The sequence below is a fragment of the Eschrichtius robustus genome, chromosome 1, assembly GCF_028021215.1.
Source record: "Eschrichtius robustus isolate mEscRob2 chromosome 1, mEscRob2.pri, whole genome shotgun sequence".
NCBI lineage: Eukaryota > Metazoa > Chordata > Mammalia > Artiodactyla > Eschrichtiidae > Eschrichtius > Eschrichtius robustus.
In genome coordinates, this window is record NC_090824.1 from 25941831 (window position 1) to 25965090 (window position 23260).

The 23260-nt window shown below is 53.8% G+C and overlaps 1 protein-coding gene across 1 annotated transcript in view; it reads right to left on the minus strand.

Annotated features, from left to right (window-relative positions):
• Positions 1-2800: 2800 nt before the first annotated feature.
• LRRC74A (leucine rich repeat containing 74A) overlaps positions 2801-23260 on the minus strand; it is an 85136-nt gene continuing 64676 nt past the window's right edge. The window contains exons 14-16 of the mRNA XM_068556695.1: positions 4519-4574; positions 3979-4050; positions 2801-2868 (exon numbers count right to left, since the gene is read on the minus strand). Coding sequence (XP_068412796.1) covers positions 2801-2868; positions 3979-4050; positions 4519-4574 — 196 coding nt within the window. The remainder of the gene's footprint in view (positions 2869-3978; positions 4051-4518; positions 4575-23260) is intronic.

The window sequence follows — 23260 nt, forward strand, 5'->3', positions numbered from 1 at the left end:
GGGAACGAGTGAAGGGACATCAGAGCCGTCCAGTGTCACAGTCTGGTGTGGCCAAGGGCCTGGGTGGCAGCCGCGGGGCACGGTTCGGGGGTACAAATGACAATTCTTGGTGACTGGCTCAATGTGCGTGGTGGGGAGAGAGCCCTCAAAAGAAACTCCTTGTTTCTGGCTCAGGCAGTTAGGTGCTGGGGGCATGGGGCTGCCTTGTATCCAGAAGAGAAGCCTTGAGGCTCTTCGGCTGGGAGGTAGGCGGAAGATGGCGAGTTTAATATCCCTGTGAGACCACCAGCTGGCAGCTGAAAACCCAGTCGGGCCTTGCTGCTGCGATGGGCCAGCTGACTGCACGCAGGCAGCCCTGCTCCTGCGTGCCCCCCACCCACAGGAAGAAAGGGGTCAGGCGAGGCTCTATTAAAGCCCTTCTGACTGGGGCCTGGGGCTAGGGGCAATTCTGTCACCCAGAGCAGCCTCCCTTCCAGAAGGGGACCTTTGCTCCTCTGCAGCCCAGGGCACCCTGAGGCCTTTCTTCCCTCTGCCTGCAGTCGGGCCCCGGAGCAGCCCCATGAGGCTCTTTCCCATGGGCAACACCCCAGGAGAAAGACTTCCTCCTCCACCACCTCCTTCTCTGCCAGCAAGGCGCCCTGGGGGGCCCAGGTGCCCTGGGGTGGTGCCCTGGGGTGGTGGGTATTGAGTGCGAGCCCTTCCCCCCACCCCCACCGGGGGTGAGTGTTTAAGATCTTTGTTGCCTCCCAGCACCTCACTCCCCCAACCAGGGGCTCCTGGGCCTTCTCCTGCTGGCACCCAACCCCGCACAACTGCGCTAGGAAAGGCTTTCCCATGAACAAGTCCCCAGACAGCACGTGCATGCAAACAGTCCGATTACAGGGGCAAACAGCAGCCTGGAGGGAAGGACAGATAACCCATGAGTGGCCCAAGTGAGGGCAGAAAGGAACAGAGTTCAGCTGAAACTGGAGGGGTGGAGTCTCTAGCAGGCTGTTTGGCGAGGCCCAGAATGCCAGGAAAGGCCGGAGAACAGCAGGAAGTTGGAGAGGAGGAAGCTCGGGGGCGGGCAGGAGACAGAGGGTCCCAGGGACCTGGTGAAGACCGGTGGGTGTCAGGTCAAATGTGAGAACCCGAGGAAGGCAGATCAAAGGAGTCCTGCAGGGTCTGGACGATAAGGTATTGTTTCCTTACGTGTGCTTCGTTCACGTCCACACCTGCTGTGTCCCAGGGAATGTTCCAAAGATGCAGAGAAAGGACACAGTCCTGGTCCTGGAGCAGCTCACAGCTGTGAGGGGCAGACACAGGGCAGGGCCCCAGATGACAGAGCCCAGACGCAGGCTGGAAGGCTCTGGGGGCGGGGGTCAGTGTCCTGGAGACGGTGGACCCAGCTTAATCTATCTCGAGGGAGAAGGAGCAGACGTCTGGGGAGAGGAGCCGCAGTACAAAGGCCGAGAGGCAGGAAAGAGCCTGGGGCTTCCCAAGAGCTACGTTTAGGTCACAGTGTGGCTTTGTGTGTTTGTGTGTGTGTGTGTGTGTACACGCACAGGACTGCAAGAGATGAGATGGGGGGGCACAAGTAGGTCAGAGCCACCTTGCCAAAGGTCCTATGTTCTCCGCTGCAAATTTTTGGACCTGACTTGAAGGCAGGGGAACACATTTAGATGACATGGAGTGACATGGTAAGATTTGTGTTTCGAGGACACACTGGAGCTGGAAAGCAGTTGGCTCGGGAGCTGCCGCAGTGATCTATGCTTGAAATGACGAAGGCCTGAAATGGTACCTCACACTTCTGCGGCCTTGTCCGTGCCAGGCATCGCTCTTCTCTTTGCAAAGAGGAATTCACTTGATCACCGCAACAATCCTATAAAGCAGGTTCTATTATCCCCACTTTGCAGGCCAGGCAAGTGGGGCCCAGAGGGGTGAAGTAACATTCTCAAGTTTCCACATCGAAACAGGGAAGCCAGGACTCAGACTGGCCCCGGAGTCGGCGCTGAATGGAAAGGGCCCGTCTGTCAGGATGGTGAAATGGGGCAGATTGGCAGGATGTGAAGGAGGAAGAGCCGGGCTGACTGGAAAGCTTTTGAGGATGGTGGGCGTAGGGGAGAGAGAGAAGTGAAAGATGAGGGTGAGGGCGCCCACTGGGTCAAACAGTGTCCCCCGCCCAAGAGTCACATGTACCAGGAGCCTGCAAATGTGACCTTATTTAGAAATAGGGTCTTTGCAGGTATAATCAAGTTAAGATGAGGCCATACGGGAGTAGCAGTGTGGACCCTAAGTCCAAAGACTAGTATCCTTATAAGAAGAAGGAAATATGGACACAGGCACAGAGAGACCTACAGGGAAAGCTATGTGATGATGGATGCAGCAATCGGAGTAATCAGCCTACAAGCCAAGGAACGCCAGGGATTGCTGGCAAACATCAGAAGCTGGAAGAGGCAAGGAAGGATCCTCCCCTAGAGCCTTCAGAGGGAGCACGGCCCTGCTGGCACCTTGATGTCAGACTTCTAGCCCCCAAACTGTGAGAGAATAAATGTCTGTTGTTTTAAGGCACCCAGTCTGGTAATTTGTTACTGCAGCCTTAGGAAACGAGTACACTCTCCCACTTCAAAGAAACTGAGAGGAGGACACTAGCATACCTAACTTGGTCAGGTAACATTCCAAACACAGAAGGAAAAGACAGGCATGATCCTCTAGGTGAGCCTTAAAAGAAGAATGTTGGGCTAGTCTGGGAGGCCCTTGGAAACAAAATTCTGACTGTGTAACCATGAAAGGTCCTGATGAGAAGGAGAAGGGGAGGAGCCTAAGAGATGAAGCGCATCGTCACAGAGCTGGCAGATGAGCTCAGGCTGTAGAAGGACACATTCAAAGCTGGAGGAAGGACGCAGAACCAAAGGCAAGAATAAAGGAGCGTCTGAGATGGCAAGAATAGAACCCAGCCTGCTGCCCCCCGCATGGGGCTCAGGCTTGCAGAAAGGGCCAAGGGCAAAACAGTGTTTCAGAGGGTGGGGTGAAGGGAAAGTAGGGAGTTTTAAAAGTTTGGCTAGAATCAGGAAAACCTGCTTGGGGTGAGGGCCAGTTTAGCCTTCATGGATGACAGATAGACCCAGATGCTATTTGTCATTGATCTTCTCTGTAAAGATAACGGAATAGAAAGCACAGCTTTTTTTTTTTTTTTTTCTTTTTAAATGAAAAGGGTAGCATAAATATTAGCGAGAGAAAACTGAAACCCAGGATTAGGGAGAGGACGTATCTGTAAGAAGATGAGATCCCCGTCACAGGAGGCATTCAAGCAGAGGGTGGAGGAAGCTCTCATCCGGGGTGTTGCACAGGCAATTTCTCTGAGACTTTAGAGTGGACACGACTCACTGCCAGGCCTTCTGACCCTTGGTCCTCCCGCACCAGAGAGAAGGGAAGCTGGACGGTACCCTAGAGGCACTTTTACTTGGCTTTGGTGAGGAGACAGCAGAAAGACAGCATTGCTTCAGGGCCTTGGCTCAGACTGGGTAGTACCAGGCAAATCAGAGCCTTGTGATATGGTGGTTTTCTTGCTATGAAGGTTTTGTGACCTAAAAAGTACAAACCTGACTTTTCAGCTTTTTAAATTACCAAGCACTGAATGCAACCCCCCATCACAAAAAATCCTGACCCTCCGCATTTCGTGCTCCGCCCCCATCCCTGACCTTCAGCGCCTCCCAGTCTGTTCTTGGTGGCCTCACTGAGGAGCACAGCGGAGCAAGGCAAGGCTCTCTCCCCCGTGGCTGGCTGGGTGGCAGGGAGAGCGGGTCTCCTTTTTCTCCTGCTTTCCCTCCCTCCTCAGCCTCTCCTCTTTGTTCTCCTCCTGTCCCTCTCTCTGCCTTTAAGCCTGGCAGGATTAGCTGACAGGGGTGAGCCAAGGCCAGCCCTCGCCTCCCCTGTCGTCTGTCTGTCCATCGAATGGGGGGACGGTGAGAACATTCGCATGATCTCTCAGGCCCCTACATCCCCCTACCGCCCGCCCCCCAGGGTGCTCGGATTTCCGAGGTGCGCCTGGGTCCGCTCCCAGTGTGTTGACTGCAGGTGAGGGGAAGGAGACAGAAACGGGTGCCCGTGGCTGAGGACAAGAATCTGCGTGACACTTTGTTTGACCTTGAGAAGGCCTTCCCCGCCCTGCCTCTCAGGAGATGGAGGCGGAGATCTGGAACTTGCCCCTTTGGCACTGTCAGCCTGCAGGCAGCTTTCACACATGCTCTAGCACAGTGGAGCCAAATTCCCTGCCTGAGGCCTGAGAGACAGGGCGGGGACGGGGGCATGGGGAGGGGGTGCCAGCACCCACCTTGGGCTGAAGTACATACAGCGGGGTGAGGCCTGCCTGGGCTGCTACTGTGTCCTGGGCCTCACAGCCCCACTGCCGTCATCTCGATACATGCAGATGCCAGAGTCTCACCCCGCCTGCCCTTCCCTGGGCTGACAGCCTTCCTCTCCTGCTCTAACTTAAGATCCCTGGTGCCTCTTTTAGGCCACAGTGGAGCATAACCTCACCTCTCTTGGCCCCAGCGCGTGACACGAGAGGCCGGGTCAGGTAGTCATGCCACCACCTGCTCCAGCCTTTAGGGAGAAGAGCCTCCGACTTGGGCCAGTCTCGGGCCTCTTTCAAGTTCCCTTCCCTTTTTTCTCCAAGATCAAACAAATAAACCTGTTGTTTATTCTTTTTATACATTTAATACACGTTGGCTGAAGAAAAGAAGCAAAAAGGCTATAATAAGATCACCACCTAGAAAAGTCACTATGAACATTTTGGTGTATATTATTTTTTTCTCTCTCCCCCCAGACACTGAGGATTCATCAGCGACAAGTCAGGTAGGGCTCCCACTCTTTAAGAGCTTACATGTCAGTGGGAAAAATTACACATAACCTATATAACATCTACTGACGAGCAAGACAGAACTCTCCCGTATGCTTCCTCTCTCCTCTGCCTGCATCTCTACTGCCATTGATTTCCTCCCCAGAAGCCTTCCTTTTCTTTCACACATCTACTCTGTGGCAGGAAGAGGCTTTGTATGTAATGTGAGGTGCCGGACACATGTCTGGGGTAGGTTCTGTCCTGGGCGGGGAGAATGCAGGCCCCTACCCCGTCCGAGGCAGGATTCGCCTGGCTCCTTGTCTAGAGCGCTCAAGGCTGCTTGTACCCCACGCCGCTGGGGATCAGAACAGCTACATCGCAGCATGGGGAAGGAAGGGCCCCTGCAGATGCGCCCCGTGGGCCCAGTCATGGCGATGGCCCAGCCAGCAGCCAGGACCCAGTTGGCTCCCAAGGTGCCGGGCAGGGGTGGGGAACTTCCATTGCTCTTTCTTGCCTCCCAAGTAGTGTGAAGTTTTCAATTTTCTCTCGTTAATATTTGTGGTGTGAAGGAGAAGAAGGTGACGAGGAAGGCAGGGAAAGTGAGACGGGAGGGGAGGAGGGGAGGAGAACCACCAGCCTTGTTTCTACAGCAACCACACATGTGAGCCAGCTGCTGTCACCATGGAAACAAGGGGAGCCTGCTCAGAGGCTGCGTTGTCTCAGGGGAGACACAATTTTTGACAAAAAATACGCTTTGATAAAAATAAAGAAAAAACAATGAAAGCCACCCTCTCCGGGATTTGGGGGCACTGCCGAATGAGGTGACAAAGGAAAGGAGGGAGGCTGCAGGCCAGGCGCTTCTGCCAGCTGCAGAGAGTTGCCGAGTCAGTGTTTTAGAGCCAAGGGGGCCCTTGGAGATCACCCCCCACTTGATGGATGAGGCAGAGAGGCCCAGGCAGGGAGGCAGGCAGCCCACTCAGGGTCCCAGGGCACGAGGAAGCAGCTCAGGGAAACCCAGGGCCTCTTGGGAGAAGGGAAGGGGCATGCTGTTTCCAGCGGGTGGCTGAACCCTGTGGGGTTCCTCTTGAGCCAGTGCCTGGAGACTGGGGGGAAGAGAGACACAAATGGCCAAGTTCAAGCCCCTTTTGCTGGGGTAGGGAGTGTGGCAGGCATTTTGGCCTCTTTCTTCCTCTCCCTGTCCTTGGCATTCCCTGCCAAGCTCGGCTTCCCAGGGTTTTGTCTGTCTCTCAGGGGACCAAGCCCCGATGAGTCCCCACAAGCAGGGCTGGAGAGATACTGCCAGCCAGAGACCACAAGGGAGCCTCCTAGTCTAAAGACAGGAGGGGAGAAAGGGCGGAAACACCCAGAGAAGGATGTGCTGCTGTCCTCTCCAGGGAAAGCCTCACCGGCCCAAAGCATCAGAATGATGGAGGCAGGGCAGCGAGGCACGTTCACCGGGCACTTGGTTCTACACTAGATTTCTGGCCAGATGGAGATGCTCTTGGTAAAGGGTCAAGTCCTGGGAAGATCAATCAAGACACAGTACAGGAAGGTGAGGGCTTAAAAAAAAATCAGGGCTTTAATACAAGGGTTTCTGAACTGCAGGTTCTTTGTAGTACAGCCGGGCCCCTGGCCACAGAGAGAGGCAAAGGGTGGTCTCTGAGTGCCCTCCTGTTTCACCTGGAGCTTCTCTGCTGCTCTTTTACATGTTTCTTTTTTCACATAGTACTTTCCCAAATGTTGTCTCATGTGCTCCCCTCTGACAACACGGAGAAGTGGATGTGCCCATCCCCATTGTAAAGAGGACACAGTCTCAGAGAGGTCAAGCCCCTCTCCCAAGGTCACACAGCTCAGAACAGCAGAGCAAGAATTCAAACCCCAGCTCCAGAACAGGACGCTGACCCCGGTTCACAGGAAGGGATGATGAGACACAACAGAAGGCACGTTCCTACTCAGGCTCTCCCCTGACCTCTCCGTGAAGAGAACAGAGGCCAGACGATGACGAGATGCTGTTCCAGGGCCCATGGCAGTGGCACAGGAAGGCTCAGGTCAAGGACACATTTGGGGGAAGTGATCTTGCCGCCTCTTTGTCCTGGAGCTCCCTCTCCTCTCTCCTTGGGGTCTTTGTGGGGCCTCAGCCAGGGTCCCTGGAGGGAAGGGTGAAGGTCGGAGGGGCGGCAGGGCCTGGGAGGGTGAGACTCTGCCCTCACCCTCCAGGAGCGTCTCTTGCCTCCTGTCAGCTGCCCTTCACAGCTCCCCCCCTCAGCCTCTAAGGCGGAGACCACGTGGGTGAGTTGCCATGGAAACTGCGGAGTTCTATTTGAAAGCCAGGCGTGGTGTAATCTGAGCTGGGTCGGGGGGAAGGGTGGGGGGGCTGGGTACCGAGGTGGGGCAACTACACCTGTTTGGCTGATGTCCTCTTGGCTCCCCTCTTCTCACCAGAAACTCTTCTAAGGTTTCACCACCGGCTCTTTCCCATAAAGAACCTGCCGCCCGCGGTCCCGCGGCCACTGCCCTCTTTCCCCACGCCCGTTTGTAATCTCAGGCAGTAGCCCCACAGAGCCTGCCCTGATTCCCCAGAGAAGGAGCCGATTATCCCCGTTATACAACACAGGGTGGCAAAAACACAAGAGAGATCATTTTTGCCATACAAGGGGCGGGACGGAACCTCGGGGATTATCAGCATTGCAGGGGGTGTGTGTGGGAAGGAGGGGGAGTGTCCGGGACGTGGTGCTCCAGAGATGGGAACCCGGACCCCACCCCTCCCTTCCCCACCTGGTTCAACAGAAAGAATTCTGGCGCTGGTTGAGCACTGACGCAGGAGACAGGAAGGCTCAGATTCGGACCCAAGGGGTAGCAGTGGGCTTGCGGTGGCCTCAGTTAGAATTTCCCCCTAGCCACAGCTAGGCCCTCCCTGTTGCCTGCTCGTGCCTGGTTTGCAGGTTGGCTTGGTCTTGCCAGCTGTCACTCTGCTATGCCCCACCCCCACCCCAAGTGATAGCAGAGGAGTTAAGAATTTTGCTTCTCCACCTTGCTGTGTGACTTGGGGCAAATTGCCTAGCCTTGCTGAGCCTCAACTTCCAGCCACACAGATTAAAAAAAAAAAGAACTGCCTCATAAGGTCGCTGGGGATTAAGGGAGACAATGCATTCAAAGTGCTTAGCATAGCACCTGGTGTCAACAAAAATAAAAGTATGATTACTATTATTATCCATCCCTCAACACCCAGAACAAACCCATCTCCTCCACGGAGCCTTCTTTCTCTAAGGAGAGAAAACTGGCGCTTAGGTAGGAGCAGCCATCGAGTGCCAAGCACTTCCTCTGCATTCTCTCCCTGCGTTCTCACCACTGACCTGGGAGGGAGGTGCTCTTTTACTATCCCCATTGTACAGAGGTGGACACTGAGGTGCAGAGAGTGTCTTGCTCAAGGTCATTGGCTACTAAGAAGTAGGGTCAACATTCAAGCTCAGCCTGTCTGGTTTCAAAGCCTCATGCTTTTCCTACTACAACGTGCCCCTCATATATGGAACAACCCTCCCCCAGCCATTTCCTTCCAGTTCGAAGCAGGTTATCATCCCTTCTGATTTCTTTCTTGCCTTCTCACCTGTACTCACCAGGGCAGAGAGCAAGGAGGTAAGCAGAGCCAGGGAGGGTCAGGATTCAGACATTCCCTGCTCCACTGGCAGCATACGCATCAGGGAGCAGCTGGGAGCCAGGTGGGGCGTTTGTAAGAAGCAGGTGGCCTGGCATAGGAACCCCAGGTAGGGAGAGGGTTTCAGGTGCCCTAGGGGTTGTCTGGACGCGGAGACAGACTCTCTCCAACCTACTCTGATTTTCTGCTCAGCTCTGACCTTGGTCTCTGGACCCCAGTCTCCCAGATCAGGGCTGGGGAGGGCTTGATGGATGGCCTTGACCTGGCTTTGTCTGTCTGGGGACTCAGAGTGTCTCCTTTAAGTGAAGAAGAGATAGAGAGAGAGAAGGTGGAGGATAAGAGGGGAGAGAAAGGAGAAACAGGAGGGAAGGAGGAGGAGGGAGGAAATGGAGAGGGGGAGGGAAGAGAAGCTGCTGGAGGAGAGGGTGGAGGGAAGGACACAGGGGAGGGAGGGAGGTGGGAGGGAGGACTGCCTGCCAAGTGTGATTCTGAGCTGGGAGGAAGAAGAAAGGATGAGAAAGCAAGAAATCAGCTTCAAGGGAAGGATGAAAGGGGGAGGGAACAGAGAAAGGGTGAGAAAGTGAATGAGGGAGAGAGAAAGCTGGGGGGAAGGAAATGAAAGAATGGGGAGAGGCTGAGGGGAGAGAGAAAGATGAACAAAGATGAGATTGAGCAGCTGCCCCGTCCTCCCTCCTGCCAAGTGAAGGCCTCAGAGGGCCGCGTGTGGCTGAATGAACTGGGAGCCAGCCATGCTCGGTCTCGGTGGCTCCTGCTCGGCACCAAATCCTTCCTGGCTCAGCAGTTTCAGCAGTTTATATGGCCGCCAGAAAGGGGGTGGGGGGGGGGCGGCAGCCCACCATCCTCCACCATCCACTCCTTTTCTGGAACAGCATCTTCTCTGAGGTCCCAAAGAACCTCCCAGGTCTTTATGGCTGGTGCCTGTCCTCAGAGTTCTCCCAGGTGCACTGTCCTGGACAACCCTTCTAGAACCTTCCAAAGAGGCAGAAACCAGTTGCTATGCTGAGGGGAGAGCAGGTGTGCATGCAGCCCAAGGAGTTCCCCCTTCTCACACTGCTGAAACCTGACACCTTTCTTAGGAGGCAGTGCCCAGTGACTGGCTCCACTTTAATACAGGAACTGAAATGTACTGCCATCTTAGCCGGAACTCAGCAGGTTACGTGTTTTTTATATACTTAAAAAAATGTATTTATTTATTTATTTGTTTTTGGCTGAGTTGGGTCTTTGTTGCTGCGTGTGGGCTTCCTCTAGTTGCAGCCAGCAGGGGCTACTCTTCCCTGCGGTGCGCGGGCTTCTCATTGCAGTGGCTTCTCTTGTTGCGGAGCACGGGCTCTAGACGTGTGGGCGTCAGTAGTTGAGGCTCACGGGCTCTAGAGCGCAGGCTCAGTAGTTGAGGCTCACGGGCTCTAGAGCGCAGGCTCAGTAGTTGAGGCTCACGGGCTCTAGAGCGCAGGCTCAGTAGTTGTGACGCACGGGCTTAGCTGCTTCGCGGCACGTGGGATCTTCCCGGACCAGGGCACGAACCTGTGTCCCCTGCGCTGGCAGGCGGATTCTTAACAGCTGTGCCACCAGAGAAGCCCAGGTTACACGTTTTATCTCATCCAATCCTCACAGCAACCCTAAGACGTCCGTACTATTATATTTTCCAGAAGGGGAAGGGAGAGCTAAGGAGGTCTGGTTATTTGCCCAGCTCACACTGGGGAGGGACCTGGGCATCTAACTGGTGGAGACAGAGGTCATGGCCCTCCTGGGGTTTAAATCCAGGGCAGGGGCTGAGGCTGGAGGACACGGGTACAGGGTTGGCAGCTCTGAGGGGCCATGGAGGAGCTAATGGTGTGTGATGGTTCGGGCAGGTCTTAGAAGTCTCTGTTCCTCAGTTTCCCCATCTGACATCACCATTGCTGTAGGAACATGCAAGGGGAGGAGCTGGCGAGAGGAGCCAGGGCACAAAGTCAGTGAGGCCCTCTTTGAGGGTAGTGTCCACTTGCAGGGAGGAAGATCTGGCCACGTGGAAGGAAAGCTGTGTAAATAGCATCGCCTTCCCACCAGCCTCACCAGCATCTCCAGGGAAGGCTGGTTGGGTGGTAATATGGCCCTGCTTTCATGGGGCTTCTAGGAACCTTTCTCTAAAGCACTTTGATCTATGGGCACACACACACACACACACACACACACGCACGCGCGCGCCATTCTTATCTTCACAGCCACCTTCCATGACACATAAAGTATGCCTGGCTTTATTTTATGAGGCTGGAGGAAGCCAAGGTCACTCAGCTGGCAGCAGGGAGAGCAGATACCACCTGGATGCAAGGGCAGTGTGATAAAGTTTCTGCCCTCGAGGCACCCAGTGGACTCTCAGGGGAACAGGAGGCACTCAGCGCCCACTCTGCACCCAGGCCCCATCCCATCTCCCACCCCTCCACAACGCCCGGCAGTCATCCCTCAGACCCTGCGGGTGCCATTGCTCCCTTGGCACCACCCGGCGGCCTCTCTGAGCCCCTCTCCAGCCTGAGTGAAGAAGAGCTGTGCCCGCCCCCTCCCACTCCAGGGCCCTGATAGATTCCTCTGTCACTTTCAGTCAGGGTCCATGTTACAGTGCGGGTTTGGAAAAGGGCTTCCCCTCCTCCTCCCCCGCCCTCTGCCCAGATGGCAGCTCCCCTTCCCCAGGGACCAGGGATGCAGCAGCTCTTGTAGCCTGTGGTTACCATGGCAATGGCCTTCCCTTAGGTTTCCGTGGGGGCGGTGAGGGAGGATGTCACGGAGGGTGCGTGAGAGCGCGCATGTGCCTCCATTTTCAGCTCCAGGTGAGGGGGGCTCAGGGATTGGGATCCCCTCCTCCTTGGGTGGGGCCCGTCTCTCCTCCCAGCTCGGTCCCAGCCAGCTCAGCTGCATCCCGGTGGCAGGGAAGATTGCATGACAGACAGAGGACACTGGAGGGAAGAAGGATGCTCCAGAAGGAAAGCTGGAGGGGAAGGGCAGAGATGGGCATCTGTACAGTTGTCCAAGGCAGAAGGCCTGGATGGACGTGGAGTGGGACATGCAGGAAGGAGGGAGCCAGGGTGGCAGAGTGGGCACAGTGAAGGATCCAGATCCTCAGAGGGGAAGACCTGGGAAGGGGTGGGCCCCTTATTTCTGCAGTCTACAAACCACCCCCACCCCGGGGGAGGGGGTGTCTCCTGCTGCGCTTCCCTAGCCGGGAGAAGGCCCCTCTGCTCCTCCAACATGATCTGTAATTTCCGGCAGACATTTGAGGTCCCTGACATCTGCATAATGTGGGCCAGTCTCTTAGCAACGGGGAACAGCTGTCTGGCATTTCCAAGATTAAACTGTAACTATACACGGTCCTTGCCAGGGGGAGGGGGAGGGAGAAGGGGATAAACACTGCCTCCTGGCATTTTCAGACTCATTTAGCTTTTATTCATTTCCTGCCTCCAGTAAAGAGGCCAGGGATTCAGGCTGGGCCAGGCTGTTCCCGCCCCTGCCTCCACCGCCACTGTTGCTGAGGTTGCAGATGGCTTTTCACCCAGATCTGCTCGCTCTCGGGAGGGGAGAGGGATAGGGGACAGCAATAGCCATTTTGGTTTTTATTGTATTTATTTTATGTAGGTGCAGTGATCCTGGCACGCGCAGGGTGGGTGCAGCCCAGGAAGAAAGGATGTGTGGTCCATCGGTAAAAACCCTCAAGGCGGCTCCAGCCTGGTTTAATTCCATCCAGCTCCATTGCTAATGGCTGCGTGACCTTGGGCCAAATCCCTTTATCTGTCTACACCTCCATCTCCCCACCTGTAAAAGGAGATAATTCTACCACCCCGAGGGTTGCTGTGAAGATAAAATGAACATGCGCTCAGGCAATAGAGCCCTGATTAATCATGGTGCCTCTCTCTTCCTCCTCTCAGCCTCCCGCCCGTCATCCGTGGTAGCAACCTCGGGCTCTGCTATGGGGCAGAGGCAGACACAGTCCGGTTCCCTGGGAGCCACCTTGAACTCCTGTTCCCTGGAGCCCCAGGCAATGACACTTTAGCACCATAGGACTTAAGCCGAGTTCAGCAGTCCCCAGCAGGGCCCTGCGGGGGGTGGGGTGGGGGTTGGGTGGGCGGGAGGTGTCCTCAGCCCCTGGCCTCCTTGGGCCTGGGCAGCTCCTATGTCCCAACCCCTCCGCCGCTGGCTCCTGCCATTTGCCCGCAGCTCCTGAACTCGTGAGTGCAGTGTTTTGGTTTTGCAGCAAGAAGGAAAAATTGAAGGGCGGGTGTGGGGAGGGGAGAGGAAAGGGAGGAGGAGGGAAAAACCCTTGAGCGGCCTGTGCTGGCCAGTTCCAGGAATGTGTTCTCGGACATCGGTGCCAAAGCAGTGACCCAGGCGAGGCAGCCAGGCCGGGAGAAGGGAGAGGCCGGCTCCAGGGCGAGAGCTCGCCTCCTTCCCCCACCCCAGCCGCCTCTGCTGACTCATCGCAGCTCCAGCTGGCAGGAGCCTTTTCTGGGGATGGCGGTTGCTAAGATTCCACGGAGATGACTGATTGCTTCTCGTTGAGCTTGGTGAAAACATGTTTGTAGACTGCACACAAACACACGCACCCACTACTGTGTATACCTGCACATGGGTGTTCTATGCCCAAATGTGCGTCTGCACACGGAGCACCGAACTTGCTTACTGTTCCCAATGCCTTCGTGACACTTAGGTGCCGATGCCACACACGTGTGTGGACCAGCTCTGGGCCCCCAGAAGGGTGGAGACGCACCAGGTTTTCCTCGGCCAGTAACTCAGGCAGTGGGGAAGCCGCCAGTGTCTGGGCCAGCTTTAATCTGAAGGAGTTTTCAGGTTGCCTTGAACACATTCTTGGCCTCTGTCCCTCCTCCCCTCCCTGGGTTTCTTGGTTGCCTTCATTCTGCTGTAATGATCTAATCTTCCCTTCTCCCTCTGCCTGCCAGGTTTTTGATGTCTGCTGTTCCAGGCACTCAGCTGGGAGCCGGAATGCTCTAGAGCTGGATTCCTGGCCTGGACCTGATGCCCCAGGGAGCTCCTGGGGGTCCCCAGTGGATCTTTTACCCCTGGAGAGAGGGGACCGCAGTGAGGACTCCTGGATGGAACGCGCTGGGTCTTTCTCTGGGCTCTGCTGCTGACAGGAATCCAGGCAATGTTCTTTCCTGTTCTGTGCCAGGCCCAGAGCCTTGGCTGGAGTGGCCCAATGGCTCAGGGGTCAGCCTGCAGCCCTGGATGCCCCGCCTCTGGTTGCCAGCACTGTGTGTGAGCTTGGTCACATTGGGCTCTCGCTGCCTTGGTTTCCCCACCCGCTGGGCTGAAATTGGACTCCTTATGGAGCCTGCCAGGGTTTTACTGCGACAGGGCTTGGCAGGCGCTCGGGCACCAGGCAAGGTTGTTTTGTCACGGGTTCTTGCAGGGGTGGAGGGGCAGGCGGCCCCGTGCCAGCGCGGAGCCCACGTGCTTCCTCTCGCCAGCTCTGCTCGGCTCAGGCTCAAGTGTGGCTTCTTTACAGGGACCCACCCCGGGGGCCAGATCCCACGATTGAGTGCTCTCTGCCGTGATTCAGGGGCAGTTGCTGTACCAGCAGGGGCCTGGTACCCGGCCTAGAGGGTTGAGCTGTGGCCAGCCTGGATTCGGCAGGCTTGGCGAGGCTCCCACCAGCCACGGGAAAAATATTCTCGTCTGAGCTCAGGGTCCTCTGTCCTAAAATGAAGACAAGGCCGGCTCCATGGTTCCTGCTGATTTTGACATATGATGATGCAGGGCAGGGGTGGAAATGAAGAGAGTAAAGCAAATGATAAAAGTTAAAAGGAGCTGCATCAGTCTGTTGCCTAATGCTCCTGGCCAGCAGAATTCCAGCAAGCCCACCTCGGCCGGAGACCACTGCTGGGACCCAGAGTTCACCCTCTGGGCTTCCCAGCTCATGAGCTTCCTTTTTCATTGATTTACCCTGTAATTCCCAAACCTGACAACACAGATAGAAGCTCTAGCCTCCTCCTGGTGAAAGTAAGGCAGGTTGAAAGCAGGCAGGTTGAGGGGTGCCAGCTTTGTCCCACGGCTGGAGTCGGGGGCATGGGTGGGCTATTTTCCAGATAAGGAAACGGAGGTGCAGAGATGTTAAGAAGCATCTAGTAAGTAATAGGGCCAGGATTCCAGCCACAGAATTTTGTCTCCAGAACCCAGCCCTTAACCACTTTCCGTCATTGTCTCCCCGTGACTGTCGTGTCCCAGGTTGGCACAGCGACACCACGTGTCCCCACCTTCCCCACTGTTGTCATAGGCTGTAGAGGAAACAAGTGTTCCCGTAGTCCACTTCCAACACCGCTTCCACCTCTGCCCTCCAGTGAGCCCACGTGTCAGCCTTACATGAGATAAGCTTCATGGCCAATTTTATTACCTTGTTCACTGCTGAGTGACCCGAGGCATATGATTTAGCCTCTTGGACTTTTCTCCTCCCCTTCTGTATAGTGAGAGGCCTATGGGACCCCTGGGTTCCTTTGCTGCTCTGACATGCAACAATTCTTAGAAACCTCTTCATCTAGGACTCCCAAGCACAAAGCTACAGATGCTACTGATATGCCTGGTCTCACACATGCAAACACACACACATACACACACATGCACAGACACATAGGTGCAAAATCTTGAGTAGACACTGGAAATCAGGCAGGGTTTCTGGGAGTCTTGTATGTTTGTTGTATTTTTTATGCTAGGAATGATCAGGGAGCAGCCATGAGCAAACATTTAATAGCTGGGGTCTCACACACTTGTACAGTTATCACGAGCTTTCTCAGCCAATGTTGCATGCTATGCACACACACACAACTGTTCTTGTTCTTAAGTCTTGTCTCCCTGCCTGGACCTAGACTGTAACACCTTTGGGAACAGGATGCTTCTGGTGTCTCCCTTATACTGCCTGGCACAGTGCAGCCTCCAGTGGGTGATCAGTTTGTATTTGTGCTTTGATGCATAAAGGAAGGACAGTGGGTGATTTATGCTAACAGAATTTTTTAGTTAGATGCACCCACGACCCCCGTGATACCTTCAGTAGCCATTACCCAGACCAAACCCCTCAACCCCCTATCTCAGCCGGCTCCTCACTGGGCTGTTCCACCCCTGCCTCCCAACACCTGCGGAGGGTGCATCCTGCCTCCCCTGCTTTTCTTGGGCCTCTTCCCATCCCCTGCCTTCCTTTTCCATCTCACCCATGGGGCTTTGAGTCACTCACAGAGCTACTGCCTTCTTCCCCCGCCTCAACCCCTTTGATTTTCCTTTCCAGGGAAGAGCTAGGTGGTGGCCTCTGCGTGCTGTCAGAGACAGAAGGGCTTGGAGCTGGAGGGGCTGAGCCCCAGGCCTGTGGGGGACACCCACCCCTCTTCATTCTGACATTCCCTCCCTTGAGGCCCACCTGGGGAGCCAGAAGTGCCAGAACTGTATGCAACTCGACCTCTGGGAGCTGCAGAGTGAGCCCACAGCTGTCCTCAGGTGGGTGGAGCCTGAAGAAATTAAAATGCTCCAAATCCTTCCACTGCAATACCCAGGGCCTCCAGTGCATGGAGCCTCAGGATTTAGAGGCTGGAATAGGTGAGGACAAAAAAACATATTTCCTCCCGTCTCCCTCCATGGCCGGAGGAGGATGGGACGGAAGCCAGTGTCGGGGCCTGCTGGCTTCTGGGTGACAAGCCTTTGGGGCTCTGGTTAGGCTGGAAGTGACCAGTCTGAGTCTCCCAGCCCTGCCTGACTTTGAACCAGCTTTGCTTGGGGTTGAGATCAGGGGCTCTGCTCTCTGGCCTTGAAGAGATGCATGCAGTCTACATGGCTCGCTGGCCTCTGTGGGTGGGGCTGGGGTAGCCCCAGGCAGGGCCCCAGGAAGCTGAGGGGAGCTCCTGGAGCGGGTGGGAGGGCGCCTCCAGTCCCAGGGCGGGCTTGCTGGGATGGGGAAACGTGGCCTGGCAGACAGATCGGAAATTGCTCTCCCACCTCCGCCTTATCTCATTTCAGGCCTTGGACGGAGACATCTGCTGTCCCCAGGCTCACGGATCACGACATGTGTCTTCGAAGGGGGTGCTTCCGCTGGCCTGCAGGCCGGAGGACAGGACCACCACTCTGCTCCACCCGGGCCTCCTGCCTTTGCTTCCCCAGTCCCTAGTGTCGGTGGTGGAGAAAATCCTCCCGCCATCACCCTTCATCGCGCCGGCTACACAGCGACACCTGGTGGGTCTTGGGCGCCATTACAAGGAGACCCCAGAGGCCCTTTATGGGCCGAGTCGCTGGTTCCAGCATCCCACAGGGCATCTGAGCACGGGGGTGGGGTCTGAGTCCATTCCTACAAGGGGTTGCAACCCACCATTTTACACCAGCCCAGGGTCCCAGGCACTGGGGACCACTGGAGACAAGGAGATGAGTCTTGGAAGGATTCAACGCCCCATCACACAAGAATTTTTTGGGGCCTGGCCAGGTCGTGATGTAGTGGCACTTGGCCACTAGGGTTGGATGAGTCTTCCAGAAAGGTCTCAGAGGGAGTGGGCCTGGAGTAAGCCCTCAGCTCCAGCGCTTGGGGATGTTTGGGGGCAAAGCAGATTCTGCTACCCTCAGGGGTGAGTTGGAATCCGTGCCAGGCCCTGAGCCAGAATTAACAGACCCCAGTGGGGACATGCTGGCTGATCTGATTCCACACAGTTTCTCTGGCAGCACCCCCCATGCCGAGGGGCTGTGCTTTTAGAACCACAGAATGAATGGGAAGGGCTTTGAGCATCCTGTTGTCTACCTCGTATTTTTCACATGACTTAGGCAAGCTCACAGGGCTACTGAATGGAGAATGGCCCTTATGGCACCTCCCTGGAGGGCACGCAGCGGCAGGTCACGTCCTGTGGACTATGCCAAGCTGGGAACCAAGTTTGTTCTCCCACACAGCACTGTCCGGTGTCTGAATGCGGGGTCTTCCATTTCTGATGATTCTCTCAGGTGGTCGTGGGCAGTCTTGCCTGTCTCTCCTTCCTCAGTTTCTCGGGGTTGAGGAGTGCTGGATTTAGACTGCCGGGTTAGAATCCAGTTTTACAGTATTACCGTGTGACCTTGTTTCCCAAACCTCTCTGTGCCTCAGTTGCCTCATCTGTATAATGGTTATACAGGTATCTCCCACTTTTTGAAAGTTTGCTTTATGCCACTTCGCTTTTACAAAAGACCTACATTAGTACCTGTTTTTGCTAACTGAAATCCAAAGAGGATTTTTGCTTTTATGAAAAAAAGGCGTAAAGTGAAGATAGCGTTCAGCGTTAGTTTTGCAGCAAGCAGTATAGAGGCAGCGTGCACCCCAAGCAATGAGGGTGGCCCCACCAAGCTCCTTCCCAGGAATTACAGTCAGCATCTCAGCATCAAGTTACCATAGCTTTGAACTGTGTCTGAGTATCTGTGCTTCAGCTCCTAAGGTAACTCCTTTGCTTATGCCATTTCAGCTTACAAAAGCTTTCGTAGGTACTCTCTGCTTTCAGATATCAGGGGAAACCTGTAATGTTGCCTATTTCGCAGTGTTGTTATGAGGACTCAGTGAGTTCAGGTATGGAAAGCGCTTAGAATAGCCTGGCATGTGGTAACTGCTGAGAACTCTTGGCTAAGAATTATTTCTTCACCACCACATGGGGCCTTCTGGTGGGGGTGGAGAGGAGTGTCCCTCAGTCAGCTCTGGCTATCATAACAAAATACCATAGACTGAGTGGCTTAAACAGCAGACATTTATTTTCTCACTGTTCTGGAGGCTGCAAGTCTGAGATTAGGGCTCCAGCATGGTCAGGTTCTGGTGAGGGCCCTCTTCCTTGTGAGCATACGGCTGCCTGCTAGCTTTGTGCTCATGTGGCCTTTCCTTGGAGCCCGTGCTTGCAGAGAGATTTAGCTTTTCCTCTTCTTAAAAGGACACCAAGTCTATTGGTCAGGACCCCACCCTTACCATCTCATTTAATCTTAATTGCTTCCTAAAAGCCTTGTCTCCAAATATAGTCATATTGGGGGTTAGGGCTTCAGCATACGAATTTTGAGAGGAAACAGCTCAGTCCATAGCAAAGCTGTGCATTACAGATTCCACTTGCCTGTTTTCCTGGGTGCTATGTGACTTGGGGCAAGGACATCCTTTTTCAAAACTGCTATCAAGCTTTGGGCTTGAAAAACATGCATGATGGCACTGGGTCATGGGTTAGGTTAGAAGAGTGCCCCTCCGTAAGGCTGAAGCTAAGGGACTGTCAAAGCACATGGCAGGAGAGATATGTGGGGCGGTTCTGACGTTTGTTGCCTTGGGCTGGAGGTTTAAGCTGGCAGATTCTACCCCTCCATATACTCAATACCCCCTCGCATAGCCCTACTGCTGAAGGGCTGTATTAGTTAGGACTGGTTCAGTTGTAAGTTACAGAAACCCAAATTAAACTAGCTTAAGCAAAAAGAGAATTAACTCACAACTGGGCATCACGTCAGGCACAGTTTGATCCAGGGATTCAAACAATGTTATCAAGGCTTTCTCTGTCTCTTGGGCTCTCAGCTTTGTTGTGCTCTGTATCCTGGCTTTATTCTATAGATGGGCTTTCTTCTTGTGTCAGGAAGATGACAGCTGGTAGCCTTAGACTCACACCTTTCTAGCCTAATAAGTCCCTTTAAACATCATTTCTGTCTTCCATATCCCAGGGAAGAGTCTTAACTGGCTCACACAGGAGCATGTCCATTAATGAACCAATCAACATAGGGAGGGTCCTCTGCCTGGGACACTCGCCCACCCTTACACTCTTGGAATAAGGTAGGGCATCATATTGACAGCCGCATCAGTACCACCTGGGGAAGGAGAGAGGCTCACAGGGAAACTAGAGGAAGAAGGAGGGGAAGTGAGTTGGGTATGCAAAGCCATGGCTGCCACACTCTTCCAAGGGGGACTTGCCTAGGCTTTCATCTTCAAATCAGAATGTCAGTGCAAGAGTGTTAAAACTTACCAAGTCCACCCCACTTCACTAGACAAAGAAGAGAGCTGAGGCCACAATAAATGCCTTGCTCAAAGTCATCCTCTAGTCTCCCGCAGAGGCATGACATCATTCCTGGCTCCAGATCTAATTATTCCAGTCAAGAGCCAAGTGCAGTGGCCAAAGGGTTGTCTGAGAATCGCCTCTTCCCCCAGAGGGACTCAGCTGAGAGCCAAGAGGTGAAGGGGGTTTTGCAGGGGGCTCCTCACTGATCAGCCCAAGGCATTTGTCTCCCCTGCTCCTCGCCCTTCTCAGAGTTACAGGCCAGGAGTCCCCCACCCCTTCTCCGCCTGCCTGCCTGCCGAGGAGACTGCAAATGGCTCTCAGGGCCCAAGAAGGTGTGGCTGGGATACTGGCTAAGAATGAGGGGAGGTTACAAAACAGGGAGATGGATCTCCACGTGTGGGAGTGATTCATCTGAGGGTTGGAAAGTCATGCAAACCTTTAGAGGGGGGTGCAGTGGGCTTGGAAAAGCCAAGTAAATTCTGATCAATGTGGGATTTTCAACCAAAATCATTTTCCGGTGCTGTCTTCATCAGGGGTCCTCTCAGGGCAGGATGTGAAGTTGGGAGAGGAACCAGGAAGGAAGGCAGCTGCCCCTCCTTCTGGCCACATGATCTCAATTTTTCTCTTTATCTCTGTGCACATGGCCACCCAGACCCTCTTTCCCATGTCCTCCATATAACCACCCACTCCTGCCATACCCATGTCATTCCCATCCCTCCCCGAGGGCATTGCCCCGCTTTTCTCTAGTTCCAGAAATTCTCCCGTATCTGCAGACCTGGCTCAGGTTGTGCCTTCTCTAGATTCTGCCTTGATTCTCTAACCCAGTAGCTCTCTAACTATGTCTGGCGACATTTTGGTCGTTGCCGATGCTGGGGGTGTAATGGCATCTGATGGGTGGAAGCCAGGGATGCTGCTAAACATCTCAGTCCGCCCAGGACAGCCCCCGCAACAAAGAGTTATCTAGCCCATAATATGAATTGTGCTGAGGTTGAGAAACACTGCAGCTCAGAGGGCCTGGGGCCATGCTCCTCAGATTTGACCCAGTTCCCTCAGGCTGAGCCTCCTCCCCCAGGAAAGCCAGTTTGCCAGAGTTCAAATCCCAGCTCCCCGGCTCACTTGCTGTGCAACCTTGGGCAAGTAACTCAACCTCTCTGGGCCTCTGTTTCTCATCTGTAAAATGGGGCTTATAAGAGCATCTAACTCATAGTGTTGTGAAGATTAGATGACTTTATATATATATATATATATATATATATATATAGAGAGAGAGAGAGAGAGAGAGAGAGAGAGAGAGAGAGCGAGCGAGCCTGGCTCTGAGAAAGCATTCACTATACACCAGGGATGATTACTCTAATCAGTGGTCCTCTGGCTTGAATCTCCCCTAGGGAGAGTTTTGGAAATCTGTGTGTGCTTCTGGTGGCGGTGGTGGAGGTGAGGGGATGCTGTCTTGTACTGTATAGTCTTGCCTGAGCATTTACATATTGAAATACTTGTTATTTTATTAGAAACTATTTTTTTCCTTTCTAATACAGTTAGGGCATCAGATTGACTGACAATATATATTATGCCTGTAGGTAGGTTATATTATCAACAAATTTACTTTCAGGTTATTAAAGTATTATAAAATATTTGTAAATGTTTGCAGGCTTGTTGTTGGGCCTCAGAAGTTTGAGAGCCACAGTTCCAGAGGACTGAGCTCACACGGCCGCTCGTGACTTTTGAGCGAGCCCCCTGCCACCCCTAAACTGAAGACTTGGCAAAAAGGCGTGCATTTAAGCAACTGTCCCCGGCTCTCCCCACGACGCACACCCAGGATAAACCCAGTCCAATGCTGCCCTCTCCCCACGCCCACCTGCCCTGCGAATACAGGCCCAAAGGGGTGCACGCAGAGCCAGGCCTGGCTTCTGCTAGCAGAGGCAGGCACCCAGCTCTGCCTGCTGCCTGATCCAGAAAAAGTCCAAGTGTTCGGAGGACGGTGTTGCTTCCTACCACACTGTCCGGTCCACTCAGCCCTGGAATCCAGCCCCTCCCTTCCCCCCCAAAAACACAACCTGGGCTCCTTCTGTCAGGTGTGTCCTTGTTACAAAATGATCCTTGTAAGAAAAAATGGATGAAGACATAGAATAGAAATCACACCTACTCCTGTTATCCAGAGATAGTCTCTGCTAATATTTTGATTTTTTTTCTTGGAAATCACACCTCTATATTTTATTTTTTAACAACCCATTTGCACATGCTGTTTTGTAACCTGCTTCTTTTTTTTTTCCACTCCACTGTATATCTTGAACATCTTTCCAGGTCATTAAATATTCTTCTACCAAGAAATGTCAATGGCTGCTCAGTATTCCATAAATAAACCATTATTTATTTAACCAGTCTGTTGATTGCTGGACATTCTGTACCTCATTCTTGACCTTGCTTGAATGCTGGCTCTGCTCTTAATGGCTGTGTGATATCAGGAAAATCATCTCCTCTTTCTGAGCCTCGGTTTGCTCATCTGTCCATTGAATCGTCTAGTGCCCCAGTGCCCTTGGGCTTTGCTTTGAAGATCCCCGAGCTGGTATATGATGCAGCAGTGGGCACGGTGCCTGGGACATGTCCCCCAAAGCGTGTTCTCAGTGTGAATCCTCATCCTTTTCTCTGATGTACCTTCTGCTGCTTATTCTGGAACTCCCAGTTCATCTTGGCCACCCTGAAGGATTGTCCCAGGGTCTTCCTGCAACTGTCATTCTCAGTGTCTCTGGCTCCTGGCTGCAGGAACAAGAATTTGTCATGGACCCTGCACTGGAAACTAGCACCCACTGGGGACTGGACTCATGACCAGGCCAACTTCTTCCACGGCTAACCCTGGATTTCAGATCAGATCTCTTAGGACAGAGCCTTTGGGAACTCCCATGATGCAAATTTCCCTGCCCCTCGACCTCTTCCAAGGTGATTGTAAAGATCTGCTCAGGTCCTGGGGCCCATGCCAGGCTGTGTGCGTCAACCTTGACGTCCAGCAATGTGACCCTCCTGTCTAGTGGCCATGGTCCAGGAGCCTTGTACGCCTGCCACGGGCCATTCTTTCCTGGACTGTCCCTGACGAAAGTCTGACGGTGTGGCCCTGTACCAGCTCGGAGGGAGCCTTGGCTCTCCAGCCCGGCCTCCCCATTGTCCAGTCACTGGCATGACTAACGGCAGCACCCGTTTCTGGTGCAAAAGGAAATGCCCAGGCCCACGCCGCTGGGATGAAAGAGGCCTCCAGCTGAGGTATTGGGCTGGCCAAAAAGTACCTTTGGTTTTAAAGTAAAAATAAAAGACACATTTTTCATTTTCACCAAGAACTTTATCGAACCACGTATTCAGCCTTTTGTTCCACTACCTTCTGCCATTTTTCAGGCAACTTCATAATTCCATCTTCCCAAAACTTATCTTTTTGAGCAAACAACTGTTTCAGGTGCCTTTTACAGTCTTCCAGGGAATTGAAAATTTTTCCATTAAGAGAATTTTGTAAAAACCGAAATAAATGGAAATCCAAAGGTGCAATGTCTGGTGAATACAGGGGATGAATCAGAACTTCCCAGCCAAACTGTAACAGTTTTTGCCTGGTCATCAAAGAAACTTGCAGTCTTGCAGTATCCTGATGGAAGATTATGCATTTTCTGTTGACTAATTCCGGACGATTATCGTCGAGTGCTGCTTTCAGTTGGTCTAATTGGGAGCAGTACTTGTTGGAATTAATCGTTTGGTTTTCCAGAAGGAGTTCATAATAGAGGACTCCCTTCCAATCCCACCATATACACAACATCACCT